Source organism: Vulpes vulpes, chromosome 4 (assembly GCF_048418805.1).
Source record: "Vulpes vulpes isolate BD-2025 chromosome 4, VulVul3, whole genome shotgun sequence".
In the NCBI taxonomy this organism is placed as follows: domain Eukaryota; kingdom Metazoa; phylum Chordata; class Mammalia; order Carnivora; family Canidae; genus Vulpes; species Vulpes vulpes.
In genome coordinates, this window is record NC_132783.1 from 133,667,031 (window position 1) to 133,681,995 (window position 14,965).

At 41.2% G+C, this 14,965-nt stretch overlaps 1 protein-coding gene across 4 annotated transcripts in view; it reads left to right on the plus strand.

Annotated features, from left to right (window-relative positions):
* The first annotated feature begins 2,662 nt into the window (after nt 1-2,662).
* Nucleotides 2,663-14,965, plus strand: part of ZFR (zinc finger RNA binding protein) — an 81,178-nt gene continuing 68,875 nt past the window's right edge. Inside the window, exons 1-2 of one of the 4 annotated variants that reach the window (XM_072757129.1) lie at nt 2,663-2,935; nt 3,238-3,337. In XM_072757129.1, coding sequence (XP_072613230.1) covers nt 2,899-2,935; nt 3,238-3,337 — 137 coding nt within the window. In that variant the 5' untranslated portion in view covers nt 2,663-2,898. The remainder of the gene's footprint in view (nt 2,936-3,237; nt 3,338-14,965) is intronic. The other 3 variants (XM_072757128.1, XR_012001315.1, XR_012001316.1) reach the window with 3 other exon arrangements.

Here is a 14,965-nt window from a genome sequence, read left to right on the forward strand (position 1 = left end):
ACATGAAGGATGACAGATGTTGTAATTGGTCTCCCACCTTCTGTTTTTGGTCTAGAGGATTGCATATTGCCATGTTGGCTAGACTAGATACATCTGGGACAGAAAGCTTTCTAGGCCAGAGCCACCTACTTTTTGGTTTTGGGTGAGTGAGTTGCACAGTCACTTACTAGAAGGTAGATTTTGAAAAGATTCACAATCATCCTGCCTAGTTCTTTTTACATAAATATACTATGCTTGGCATTGTTTTATAAAAATGCTGCCTCATTTAACCCTCACCACAGTCCTGGGAGGGAAATGTTATTATTATTCCTGTCATACAGGTTGAGAAATATTAAATAACGTGTTCAGGTAATTCCACTACCAAATGCCCAGGAAAAGGACCCCAGGCTTCTGGTTTCCAAGTCCACCCCAAACTCCTTCCTTAAATAAACCCATGCCAATGGCAAGTTGAGCCCTACCTACAGATTCCCTCCTTAAAGAGTACACTGTTGTAAGCAATTTTCACTACTACCACACCTACCCTGAACTCCAAGAACAGTTACCAAAGAGAAGAGGCACACCTTCCTCTTTCTAGTTACCTGCTTGCTCACTGGGGTGTGCCAGCAGGCCTCTTCCATCCTCTAAAGGCCTGCCAAGCAGCCAAGCATAAAATTGGCCTAAAAATAATCTTTCTAGGCAGGTGATTAACACCTGTCTTTTCTCCTCCAGTTTTATTCAAGTAGCCTAGTAAATAATAGTACAAGTTTATCAAAACAGTTACAGTCGATGCCTTAAAAGCTTTAGTGCTCCATGAAGTTCAAGACAAATTACCTTTAAAATGCAGTTCTAATACCCTACTTAGGAGATATTTTTTCCTAGCAACACACTTGGACTGCAAATAACTTTTGCCTAGAGAAACGTCAGTATTGTCAAAAACAATGACATTGATTTCCCCCCCAATGTTCCACATTTTCTCTTTTTCAAATGAGTAAGAGGATAAATCACACAAGTTCTTAGAACTCGTACCTTTGTAGGAGGTGTGGGGGAGCCAGGTTGGCGCAAATGAGAATTGAGGTATTGTTTCTACTGTGGCATAAGAAGGTGGGATAAAGCCCTAAACTTCATGAGTGAGCTCTGATTCACCCCTTGAGTTTCTTTTTAATGCTCATATTAAACATTGAGGAGGGGCACATGGCTGGCTTGGTTGGAGGAGCAAGTGACTCTTGATCTTGGTGTTGAGTTCAAGCCCCACATTGGATGTAGGGATTACTTAAATAAACTTTTAAAAAAATAATCAGGTTTTTTTTTTAATAAATAAATAAACATTGAGGAGAGGCCAGTAGCAGAGGGTCTGGGGCATGGGGAAGATGAGGAAGAGATGAAATGGAGCACTTAAGCATTGATGGGAGGAGGGAAGGTGGAAGGAAACAGTCAATCAGAAGAAGGACTGTAAGAGAAAAGAGAATGTTTGGAAATGAACTGGGATAGTAAAGAGAAAACAATGAGAAAGAAAGAGGGAAGAGTGGCACCTGGGTGGCTCGGTTGTGATCCCAGGGTCCCCAGATGGAATTACCCATCGGGCTCCCTGCATAGAGCCTGCTTCTCCCTCTGCCTGTGTCTCTGCCTCTCTCTCTCTGAGTCTCTCATAAGTAAATAAATAAAATCTTTTAAAACAATTTTTAAAAAGGGAAGAAAGAAATGCTTTCACGGGGGAAAGTATTCTCCTGTCCTTACTATGAAAGATCTGGCCTTCTTACCAGGGACCTTTCTGCAGATCTCGTCTCCTTATCACTCAACTCCAGCCACCCTAACTTCCTTGCAGCGCCTGAGCACTCCAGCTTTGGGACCTTCCATTTGCTATCCTTCCTCCAGGTATCTACCGGGCTCTTCCTCTCTCCCTTCAAGGCTCTGCTCAGGTGATTGCTCTACACCCACCCTATATAAAATTAACACCTCCCTCCCCTCTCTGTCTTTGCTGGGCTTCATTCTTAAAGCTGCAATCACCATCAGCTCTACCATTTGGTCAATACCCGTCTGACATCCTCTTCCTTCCTCCCCAGAACGTAAATTCCCTGCGTGCACGGGACTTGATTTTCTTCCCTGAGACATCTCCAGGACCTAGCCTGATACTCTGTGGGGGGCGCAAAGGAGTGGGTGCAGGTGGGGGAGAGGGTGTTTGGCGGGTGAGCCTCCCGCCCAACAGACTAGCTAGCATGTTTTTTTTTAGATTATTTATTTATCTATGAGATACACAGAGAGAGGCAGAGGGAGAAGCAGGCTCCATGCCGGGAGCCCGGCGCGGGACTCGATCCCGGGACTCCAGGATCAGGCCCTGGGCCAAAGGCAGGCGCCAAACCGCGGAGCCACCCAGGGATCCCCTAGCATTGTTTTCCTCTCCTCCCCCGTCTTTCCCTCCCCAATTTTGAGGCTAGGAACGAGAAGGGAGGAGGCCAAGGAGGAAGCATCCACATTAGTCCAGCTCAAACTCTAACGAGAATGGACCAAGCGAGGACTGCAAGGTAGAGAACATTTATTTGCACACGCAAAAGTGAAAGAGTGACAAGTGAGAAGGGAAGGCTGACACACGTCACTCCTGCTCGTTCTCCCGGATCCCCCGCCCCACACCGCAGGGCGAGGCGCTCCTCGCACGCTCCTCCGTCGCCCCGCCTGCGGCTTCCCGGACGCCCCCACCTTGGAGGAGCGCAAGCGGGCCCCCGGGACCCGCCTCGGCCGAGGCCCGGCACGCGCCCGCCCGAGCCGCGAAGGCGGCCGGGACTACATCTCCCAGCGTGCCGAGCGCGGGGGGGCGCGTGCGCAGTGCGGCGGGAGGCGGCGGTCTGTTCTCCGCTGAGGAGGAGCGGGGCAGAGGAGGGAGGCAGTGGGTGAGAGTTCAGAGTTCAGCAGCAGCAGCCCGAGCCCATGATTCCCATATGCCCTGTAGTTTCTTTCACCTATGGTGAGTATAATGTGTCCCGCCGAGGTCCCTGCCCGGCCCCTTCCCCGCCCCGGGGCCGCGGGGAGGCGCGGGGGTTGGGGCTGGCTCCGGGGAGGAGGCGGCGGCCGCCACCGGGGCGTGCGAGTGAGTGAGGGAGTGCGAGGCGGGAGGGGGAGGCGGCGCGGCCGCGGCCCCGGCCCGGCCCGGCCCGGCGAGGGCGGCTTCTCACGGCGCCTCTCTCTCTCCCTTTCCGTCGCTCGGCGTCTGTGCCCCACCGCGCCTCTCCTCCCGCCATGGGACCCGACTCTCCGTGCCCGCCGCAGTGCCCAGCCGGCTGGGGGAAGATGCCAAAATGGCGACCGGCAACTACTTTGGATTCACCCACAGCGGGGCGGCGGCGGCGGCGGCTGCGGCCCAGTATAGGTAACGGCTCCCCGCCCTCTCCCTCTCCCCCCTGCTCGCCCTTCCGCCCGGATCCCGGCCCCACGACGCCCCCGCGCCGGCCCCCGCCCGGCGGCCCCGAGCCCCCGGCCCCACGCAGGCCCGGCCCCGCGCGGCCTCGCCCGCCCCGCGCGGCCCGGCCCGGCCCGCCCGGCCCCGCGGCGGGGAGCGGCCCCCGCTGGGCGCGGGAGCCGGCGAGGCCCGAGGTGTGGGACGTGGAGGCCGCCGCGGCTCTCGGCGGCCCCGCAGCTAAAATGGCCTCCCGCGCGGCCTCCAGCCCGGCCGCCACCCCCGCCCGGCCGGCGAGGGAGGGACGGAGGCCGCGGCTCGCATCCCCCCCGCCCCCCGGTCTCCGCCCCGCCCGGCCGGCCCCCACCCCCGATCCTCTCCCGCTGGCGGAGCGGGTGGGCGAAGGGGAGTGCCGAGGCGCGCTGCCCGCCGGCCTCTCCCGCCGGTCCTCGCCCGGTGCTGCGGCCCCCAGAGCCCAGAGAACGTGTCGTTTTTCTCGGGTGCCTTCGCCGCCGCCGCCGCCTCCCGTCCCTCCACTCGGAGCCTGCAGACAAACCGCGGGTGTCACTACGTTCATGGGCTTCCTTTAGTTTTTCCTCCAGGGAGAGATGTAAACATACCAACCACCTGTGAATTTGTAGTTGGCAGACCGGAAAAGATGTGCGAAGTTTCCAGGGCAGATAAATGAATCCATGGCCTTGTTCTGACTATTGAGTTTAGGCTGGGGGGGGGGGGGGGGGTGGAGGGGGGAGTGCGGTAATAATTCCCCTTGGCGGGTCTTTCTCGTGAGGTTTTCCGGGGGTGGGGGTGCGGAGGTGTGTGCAAGTGAGATTATACTGACTTAACCGTGATGCATCCTATGAAATCTCTACCTTCAGGGGAGCTCTAATTTCTGAAGCTCATTATGCACCTTATCAAAAGAGAGAAAAGATGCTAGTTTTTTGGTTTGGGTTTTGTTTTGTTTTTGTGATCGTTGTCCTTTTTGAGTCAGTCTGAGACCTTCAGATTCAGGCCATAAATCTACAGGGTCCCTGAGTACCAAGCTTTTTATAGAGAGATCATATTAGAAATCTGTGTGTTAGTTATTTGGTTAAACCCAGGTAATTTTTTTCATTTCATTAGCTTCAAGTGTTAGGTTGTGTAATGGAAAGGGAGGGAGGGCATCACTGGGCATCAGAAGACCCGGCTTCCGAGTCTTTTTTGCTCTTGATTGTATGACGTTGGGGCATACTTATTTGGGCTTTCATCATCCTCATCGGTAGAATGAGATATTGGGCTACCTTCTTGCGTAAAAGCTTGTAATTCTAAGAAAGTTGCCATATTTCGTGGACTTCTAAGATGCCATTTATTTGTCACTTTATGTATCATTAAAAAAAATTGCTGCCAGTATGATACAATGCTTAAGACCATATTGATTTTAAGAGCTGTTAAAATGTGTAAATGTGTGTTATGTTTACAAAATTGGTATTAAATTTTTATAATTAATTTGAACGCATGTGGCATTTTTTACAAATCTGTTTTATCTTGAGACTTACTCCAGAAAAAGGACTGAGATGACAAATAATTGGGGCAAAATCTTGGGGCTTTTCAGACATTAACAAATTCTTTGCTTATAAGTGGTGATAAACTAATAGTGTCAGTTACTTTAATAAAACCTTTTAGAGCTAATGTTTGTGGGGAGAGAAAAAAAAGCCATTTTCTTTTTCTGGGAAACAAGATAGCTAATCAGCATCTGTGCCATAAATCCTGTGCTACCAAGTACTGTGTGTTCTAGACAAAGCTGTATTTAACCATTAAAAAATGTGACTTGTTTCACACAGTATTTTTTGTTGTTACTATGGGCAGAGTGATAGATTTTGGGAGTATTTGCTGAAAGTCTAGTGGGTTCTGCAGTCTTGAAGTATTTTTTCTAGTCCAAACCTAAAGATAGATATGGAGCAGGAAATGCCAACTTTTAAAGATACTTAATCATTATTTTGATAAAACAGTTGCATGTATTTTATCCCAGCATAGAAAACTAGTACAGAATTTCTGTGTTTAATTTTTTCTTTGGCTTTGAATCTCATCAAGTTTCTGTAAACTGTAACAACCATCCAAATTACTAAATTGCTTGCTTTGTATACCTCTGAGGGAGGGACTAATCTTTTGACTAATTTATGTATACATATGTCAGCAAAACTAATTGTTAATATGCTCTGTCCTTGGGTGTAGTACATGGAAAGTTGTTTGGTTTCAATGGAAAGCAATCAGGCCCAATAATACTAATAGTTTGGCTCAAGGAAGATAAGTAGCATTAATTAAAAGGGTATGCAAAAAATGCAGTGATGATGCTTATTTTTCTTACTGTCTAGAAATCGCTATAATGTAACTTTTAGACAGAAGCCAAGGCTTAGTTTGCAAGTTTTATTGTTGTTGTTTGTTTTAAAGGATGCAAACTTGGAGAAATTTTAAGCATTTACACGCGGATGATGTGAGTGGTTGCTACATGTGTCATTGAATACAGATGAAGTCCACATTGCTTTCTGGTTCTTAGTTTTCTTGGTCATAGCTATGTAAGGCTATAAATTCTGCTACTTGTAACTGCTAACTTCTAGAAAACCCAAGTTTTTCATTTGTATAATGCACATTAAATATTTTTGTGATTAGCATTTAGTCTTTGTGCTTCATGTTTCATCAGCTACTGAATATTTTTTTTTGTACTTTTTAAGTAAATAAATCTATTATGCCCGTTAGCCATTCTTGCAAATGCAATCTTTTCATTTTCTGACCTTTCATGTGCATTTTCTCCTTAGAAATAAATCAAAATATTTATTTTAAAGTATTAATTTGTGTGTGTTTCTGGTAGAATTAAATTGTAGGGCACAGGACAAAGCAGATCTCAAGTATGATGAAAAAAATAGGATGGCTTCGTGGCAGAAAGGGGACTTGGTTGGGTACAGGTAACCTACTTTTGTAGAGTTACCTTTTTTGTTTGAGAAGATAGACTTTCAGATAAATCTAATTTTGTAATCTTGGGGAAAAGTATTTCAACAGTTAGGAGGACTTAGGGTAGCAAAGAATGTGGGGAAAGGTAATCCTCAAAGATAATCCAGAAAAAAAGCTTTCTGATAGTTTCAGAAGCTCAAAATCATTTTTTTTTTTTTAACTCTTTCATTGGCGGTGATACAGAAGTTCTCCTAGGCATTTATCTTAACTTTTAGAGAGGGATTTGTGGCATACACAAATATATATATGTGTGTGTGTGTGTGTATATATATATATATACATATATAAGTGTAAAGTAACCCCATTATATTCCACTATTAATAACATTTGAGAGTTTTAAGCAGTTTCCCTTTAAGTGTTCCTTAGAAGAGTCTTGGACATAGCAATTCCTTGTCATCTTTCTATCTAATCAAGCTACTTGTATGTTACCTAGGTAACCTAAATCTTTAGTTTATGCTTAATTAAACTAATTTTCTTTGTCCTCTATATAACTCTTAGTGTGTCTTGAATAACTTCAATAAAGGTAGCCACTTGAAAAAAAACATTTGGCAACTTTTAGAAAAATTTTTTTTATATCTAGTATTTATTGAATTCAAAGGCTTTAGGGTAGAGATTGTATAAAGATGCAAAATAATTACCTCGTATTGTTAGAGTCTTAGCCTTAAAGTATTGTTAAATGGTACATGTTTAAATGGATCTTGACTGTTTTTTGGACAGTACTTTAAGCATCTGCTAGTTGAAAAGAAGGCATCTCATCCCATGATTCTTAAGGTATCTTTAGTACCTCCATTCCTAAAGGATAATTATTTCTTCACATCACTAAGGTAACTTGGGTAGGCTGTTTAGCTGGTGAGTTTTTCTTTTTTTTCCCTTCTCTTCCTTTTTTACTTTATTTTGAGTGTAGTGTTAAGAATGTCTTGAAAGAAGAGTAATACTAGTAAGGTAGAAAAGGAGTAATCACTAACTGAGAAGGTGAAAAACCAGGTGAACAGGTTTTTGAAAACAATCATGGTGATGGAAATTTACTGGCTCTATGGAAAAAAATTCTGCGACTGCTAATTATATCAGCTCTTTCATTGTTGAATCAGAGATCTTAGGATTCATATTGCATGAATGAGTTTAAGATAATGAAAATTTTCTAAAAGAATTGCAGCTGTTATATTGATATTTCCTGCCTATGTTATTAATAGCCTTAAAAGTAGTATGAGCCAAAATACTCCTGTATAGAGTATTTACGGTGTATGTTTGTGCTTCATAAATGGCTTTACAGTATACTCTAATGAGAAGAACATGAATTTGGAGCTTGTGGGGCTTGGGATTTTAATTCTGGCTCTATCCCATCAGTCACTGGGCCAAATCACTTCATGTTTCTGAGACTGTCCCTTCAGTTAACTTTCCTTCAGGTGAAGATTATATAAACTTTCTGCCCTAGTGCCTCATTTTCAGTAGGCATTTTACCAGTGTCAGTTTTCTATAAAGTATAGGTATTTGAGTAATACTCTAAGGATTCTAAAGGAACTTCTTAGTTGATGTCTTCCATACACTTTTATAGCGAGCTTCGTAACCTCAAAGTAGAATGTTTTATTTTATTTTTTTTAAAGTAAAATGTTTTAAAAGTAGGTACTTGAATATCAATTGATGGCTCTCAATTTCCATGTCAGTTTAATGGGGAAGGAAGGAAATTTATTTGCAAGCAACATGAGTATTTTATTTGCAAGCTACAGACAAAAATACAAGAAATAATAAGCATTCAGCAAATTTTCTGGATCTAAGATCAGGCAGAAATTGGTAACATTACTGTTTCAGCAATATTGGGTTAATAAAAATTTCAAATTAAATCTTTTTTTATACAGCTACAAAGCCTTCCACTTAATAGTAGAATAAACTAATGAGATATGCAGAACACTTAAGGAAAAAATACATTAGGATATAAAGGCCATGAAAGACGACATAAGTAAGAAGAGCTGGGTTCGTAGAGTGAAAAAAATACCGCCAAGTTACCAGTTTTCTCTGAAGTAATCTATATATTTAATGTAATTCCAGTAAAAATCACAAGTTTTGGGGGGGTAACAAAGAGATTCTAATGTTGGTAATGAAGGTAGTTTTTGTCCAAAAGTAGTCATAACATATGACAGGGAAGGTCTTGTGTTATGACATACCCAAACTTTATTCAATAGGAGAATGTGGTGTTAATTGGTACAGGGATAGACAAATAGATCACTGGATTAAAATAGAGATCCCAGAGATAGAATTATACTTATGAACAGTTGGATTATAATAGCCGTTTAAATAGACCTATTTGTAAAAACCAGCCAAATTACTTTTTAGAGGAACTCCGTCAGGTTAAACAAAAGACATACCTTCATCTTGTAAGTGCAATAATTGACAGAGTATGCTAGAATTAGACACATGATTAAAGGGACGCCTGGGTGGCTCAGCGATTTAACGCCTGCCTTCCTCCCAGGGCATGATCCTGGAGTTCCTGGGTCAAGTCCCACGTCGGGCTCCCTGCATGGAGCCTGCTTCTCCCTCTGCCTGTGTCTCTGCCTCTCTCTCTCTCTCTCTCTCTCTGTCTCTCATGAATAAATAAATAAAATCTTTAAAAAAAAAAAAAAAAAAACATGATAAAGATGTGGAATACAACTGTGCACTGTCATAAATTGTCCTTGGCACTCCTATATCAGAATTAGGGTAACTGTTCAGAGTATAGCATTTCTTAGTGTTGCATGAAAGCTGTGTACAGTACAGCTCTTTAATTCATGCTTGTAGAGGACAAATTAGTGAAAGATTACATTGGGCTTTTTTGTTGTTTTAATAGTCTTCTATTAAATAGTCTGTAGTCTTCTCGTATATATGTATGTTAAAATACCTTTTTAGGGACTAACACAAAATATTTAATGAACATCTACAATATGTGCAGTCCCTGCACTTAGGAGTTTGCATTTCTGTGGGATAAGCGTGAGGAGAGAGAGACCCAAAAATAACCAACCATGCCATGATAATTAATGATCATACCTGAGTTTTAATGAAATAATGAAATGGGGAATTGGAGGATTCTGACTATGGAGTTTGAGGTATACTTCATGGTCTTTCTTTCTGAAAATTGAGTGGTTTTTTTTTTTAAGCCTTTTTTTTTTTTTTTTAAGATTTTATTTATTTGAGAGAGAGTATGAGAGAGCACAAGCAGGGAGAGCGGGAGAGAAGCAGGCTTCCCACTGAGTAGGGAGCCCATTGATGGGGCTTGATCCCAGAACCCTGGGATCATGACCTGAGCCAAAGGCAGACACTTAACTGAACCACCCAGGTGCCCTGAGAGAAGATCATTTTAGGCAAAGGAAATGAATGTGCTGAGCCAGGACAGAAATTTATGATCCTTGACATGATTGAGAGTGGATGGGCTTTGAAATCAGACTATCTGAGCCAAATCCTGGTTCCCTATACTACTTGCCATTTGTCAGTAGGCAAACAGTCTCTGGATACTTAAGTTTCTTCATCTTTAATCTGAAGATAATACTGTACCTTCAAAGGATTAAGGTTTTTAATTTTTTTTATGTTGAAATGTAATATATATAAAAAGAACTGCATAGGGATCCCTAGGTGGCTTAGTGGTTTGGCACCTCCCTTCGGCCCAGGACGTGGTCCTGGAGTCCCAGGATTGAGTCCCTCATAGGGCTCCTTGCGTGGAGCCTGCTTTTTCTCCCTCTGCCTATGTCTCTGCCTCTCTCTCCTTGTGTCTCTCATGAATAAATAAATACAATCTTTAAAAAAGGAGGGGAGAATCAGCATTGGTAGTATAAATCTAGGTATCAATTCATATGGTAGTGATCCTCCCCCACCAATTATAGCTGTTGAGTATGGACGAAACCAGAAAAAAGTACAGTGTCTGGCATACGTCATTTAGTAAACATCTTTGAATGAATGAAAGAAAAAAAAATAGAGCCATGGTTGCAAACTTGGGGAACATCTGTGTTTCAGGTAGGGTCAGGTAAGAAATACAGGGTAGGTGTAGAGCTGTGAGATGGAATGTCATAAAAACCACAGGAAGAGAGGTAGTAATCAATGTTAGGGCTTTGGAGAAGCTAGATTAAGGACTCGATAGTTACCAAATTATTGACGTAATTTTAATGGGTGGCCATTCTAGGAAAACGAAAAATCTAATTATTAGGAACTACAGAAAGACTAGCATGAAATTTTGCTTAAAATAAGTTTTGTAGTCTCCAGTAGGGCATGCACAGCATCCCTATAGGGAAAGGCCTTCTCCTCACTTCTCCAGCCCCACTGGGGTAGATAGGGTTAACTTCACTCCCTGTGTCATAGATAGATCCTTGCTAGAAACCTGCTTTTCTGCCCACATACCTTGGTACTGGGGGCTCAAAAAAAATTTTTTGTGATCTAATTTAGTATTCAAATAAATTCTTGAGGGCCCTAGAGATTGATCTCTAGGGGCTTAACGTATTGGGAAGTACTGTTTTTGAAGATCAATTAAATGAAAATAAAATATTAATTCTTGGGGATTCATGGGTGGCTCAGTGATTTGGCACCTGCCTTCAGCCTAGAGTGTGATCCTGGAGTCCTGGGATCGAGTCCCACGTCAGCCTCCCCTGCTTCTCCCTCTGCCTGTGTCTCTGCCTCTTTGTGTGTGTGCTTCATGAATAAATAAAATCTTTTAAAACATATATATATATTCTTTTTTTATTTCTGGGAAAATACTATAAAATACATTACATTGATATGGTAGCTTTAAATGGGAATGTTTTCGAAAAGAAATTTGAAGAACTCTAATACTTTTGATAGGAAAAACAATACAATAGCCTTTTAAACAATAACCATATAGATGAGGGCAAAGAATGCTGTGATTTATGAAGATGGCTTTATAGCTTCTCACTCTCCTAAGTCCTACCCATCCCAAACCATTTTTTTACTATAATCAGACTGCTCTTCATAAAATGTGAATTCAGCTCAGCACTCTTGTGCTTAAAATCTTCATTGGTTATCCATTACTTTCAGAATATCTGGTTATCCTAACTTTAAGAAATTCAGAACCTTATTTTACACATTTATAATTCCTTATTCACATTTATAAAATCAAAAAGCTTCTGAAAATATTCCCGGAAAGTTTGTAAAACATTTGACAATAAAAACTGACCTTAAGTGCCTGGAGGCTATTTTTAGTTTTGTTTTGTTTTTCATCTCCTTTAGTGTGGGTATCATATCTTTAGCTGGAAAAATTTTTCTTGAGTTTAGAAAGTTATGGGGCACTTTGGTTTAATTACCTTATGGTATCTATTAGCTTTTATTGTGCCCTGTAGTTTGTGAATTTCTTTTTTGAGCAGTTTTATTTACAAAATAGTTAAAAGGATTGACATTTCATAACCTCTTTGAGGTCTTCCAAAGAAAACCTTATTTTCAAAAGTGTTAATAAAATTCATTTTTTCCTCCAGTTACTGTATGGATCCATTGGATTCTTTTTATAAGTCTAAGATTTACCATATGATAATTGGAAAATGGGTTTTATTTTTCCCAGTCTTGAAACATTTTGCTATTTCATTATCTTAGGAATTATGTCGTCTTATAACTTATTGCCAACTACCCTGAAAAAGACTAATACGATAGAAAAATGGAGGAATGTTGGAATCAGAAGGATGATACAATAGTGAAATAATTGGAAGACATTGCATTGCCCAAATTTTTGCATCTTTAAAGATAGTATGAAAGAAAGAAGAGGCACACACTACCTTTATAGTTAGCTTTTAGCTTTTTCCTTCAACACACTTGATTCCAAGTTGTTCATACTCTGTCCGTGTTGGCAAAAAAGAAAACACAGGAAGATGTTTGACAATTAGTAAGTAACATGAACGCAAAAAACAGCATCACTCTAGACTAATGTAGTGAAACTGATTATATTGTTTGTTTTTTAAGATTTTATTTATTTATTCATGAGAGACACAGGCAGAGGGAGAAGCAGGCTCCAAGCAGGGAGCCTGATTTGAGACTTAATCCCAGGTCTCCAGGATCACGCCCTGGGCTGAAGGCGGTGCTAAACCGCTGAACCACTAGCCTGCCTGTGAAATTGATTATAAAAGCAAAATCTCAGACTAAAAATCTTCAGATACAGTGTCCTATGTGAAATTTTTTTTTTTAAACTCAGGAATCAGTGGCTGAAAGATAGTTTTTCTAATGATAAAGTAAATATGGTATTTTTATCTAGCCAATAGGAATGACTTTATTATGTAATATTCTGTGACAAGATCTCAAACATCTCAATTTGCTAAAAGTGTATGTTGCAGCATTCTTTCATCTTTTGCGATGTTTGTGCACCAAAATTTGCTTCATACAATTCGTTAGTGGACAGATGCTGAAGGCATGTATGTATTCAAAGATAATTTGGGAAGAAATCGATGGTATAGAAAGGAAAAGATTGATCATTCCAAATTTATTTATTATTTTTATTTTTTTAAAGATTTATTTATTTATTCATTCATGATAGACGGAGAGAAAGAGAGAGAGAGAGAGAGAGAGAGAGAGAGAGAGAGAAGACCCAGGCAGAGGGAGAAGCAGGCTCCATGCAGGGAGCCTGATGTGGGACTCGATCCCAGAACTCCAGGACCATGCCCTGAGCCAAAGGCAGATGCTCAACCACTGAGCACCCAGGGATCTCTGTTCAGTTTTTAGAAGAAAAGTTAAGTTTCTTCTAAAATTCTATGATAGTTACTGTTTTGATAGCATTGTAAAGGTAATGGGAGCATGGCATGTAATAGCAAGCGTACAGAATAAAGATGGTTTGTCTTTGGGGTGATTCTATTAGGAAGTTTAATTTTGCATTGTTTTCAGCATAATAAAATATTAAATGTAATTTAAAGAAAAATACTTCAGAGATCGCCTGGGTGGCTCAGTCGTTTAAGCATCTACCTTGGGGTCAGGTCATGATCCCAGAGTCCCAAGATTGAGCCCTGAGTTGGGCTCCCTGCTCCTTGGGGAGTCTGCTACTCCCTCTACCCCTCACCCCACTCTTGCTCTCCTGCTCTCAAATAAATAAACAAAAATTTTTTTAAAAAGATAAAAATCTGTCAGTAATTTGGTAGATACATAAAATTCCATAATTTGGCCTGGAAAACAGAAAAGTCTAACAATGTTAAACATTCAGTTGGACTAATGAGAAGATCACATTGTATTTTGTATGCCATGAAAAAGGAAAGTCTCTTGTCTATAAATTACTTTGCCATTTTATCCAAAATTAGAAATGATGCACACACACAAAATATGTTTCCCAGGAGAGAAGAAACATTCAGTAATGTGGGTGACAGAAGTCATCTACATTTTCTTGATGGTGACTTTTTCTCATTCCTTCTATAGGTCCGAAGTTAAACATTCTGTTTGTTTTATAGTAGTTCCTCTAGAAACTTAGCATGAGTATATCAGTCTAAAGTTAATCCATTATCTTTTCCTTCCTAAATAATACAAACACTTAAAATACTTTAACCTTGATCAATCTTAATTCTGATTTTTGTGCTATTATGCAATATTTAGAATTTTCTTAACCCCACAACCAGTCATTGTTGGTTAAATAACACCGTTATTTTATATATAGTCAGCAATTACTTATTTTCTTTTTAAAGATTTATTTATTTATTCATGAGAGACCGAGAGAGAGAGGCAGAGACATAGGCAGAGGGAGAAGCAGGCTCTCTCTCCATGGGGAGTCTGATGCGGGACTCAATCCTGGAACTCTGGGATCACACCCTGAGCCAAAGACAGACGTTCAGTTGCAGAGCCACCCAGGTATCCCGTCAGCAATTACTTAAATTTACCTTCATATTTACCACTTTTTATTTTATTTTATCTACTTTTTTTTTTTTAACTAAAGAATTTTATTTATTTATTCGTGAGAGACGCAGAGAGAAAGAAAGGCAGAGACACAGGCAGAGGGAGAAGCAGGCTCCATGCAGGGAGCCCGATGTGGGACTTGATCCCGGGTCTCCAGGATCACACCGTGTGCTGAAGGCGGTGCTAAACCACTGAGCCACCCGGCTGCCCTATTTACCACTTTTTAAATATAACATTTATTCATCCTGAGTCATTTTCATCCTTCCTAAAGGAAATCTTTAAAAATGTCTTTTAATATGGGTCTACTGGTAACAGTTCTGGTTTTTGTTTTAATCTTACCATCCTGATTCTTGAGAAGTCACACTTAGTATAGAGACTTTTTTTTTCCTTCAGTGCATCTCTTTGTCTTCTTTGGGGCTCTCAAGTCTGAGAGTTGCTATCTTTCATTAATTTGGGGAAATCTCAGACATTGTTTTAGATGTTTGTATTTCTCCATTTGTAATTCTACTTAGATGTAACTTACCACTTTTTATTTTCCCTTCCTAATTATTTAACCTCTAATATTTTTCATCTCTTTGTGTATATTCTAATTGTGGAGATCCTTCTAGTTCACTAATTTTTTGTCAGCCATGTCTAATCAGTTATGTAATGGCCTTTATAAGTTTCTGATTATGTTTATATACGGTATTTCATTTCTGGAAGTTGTGATCTTTTAAGACTTCATCTGGTTGTTTTTGATCAACCTCTTAGTCGTCTGTCTCAGTTTTGATAGTCCCTTTACCTGTTTTTTTT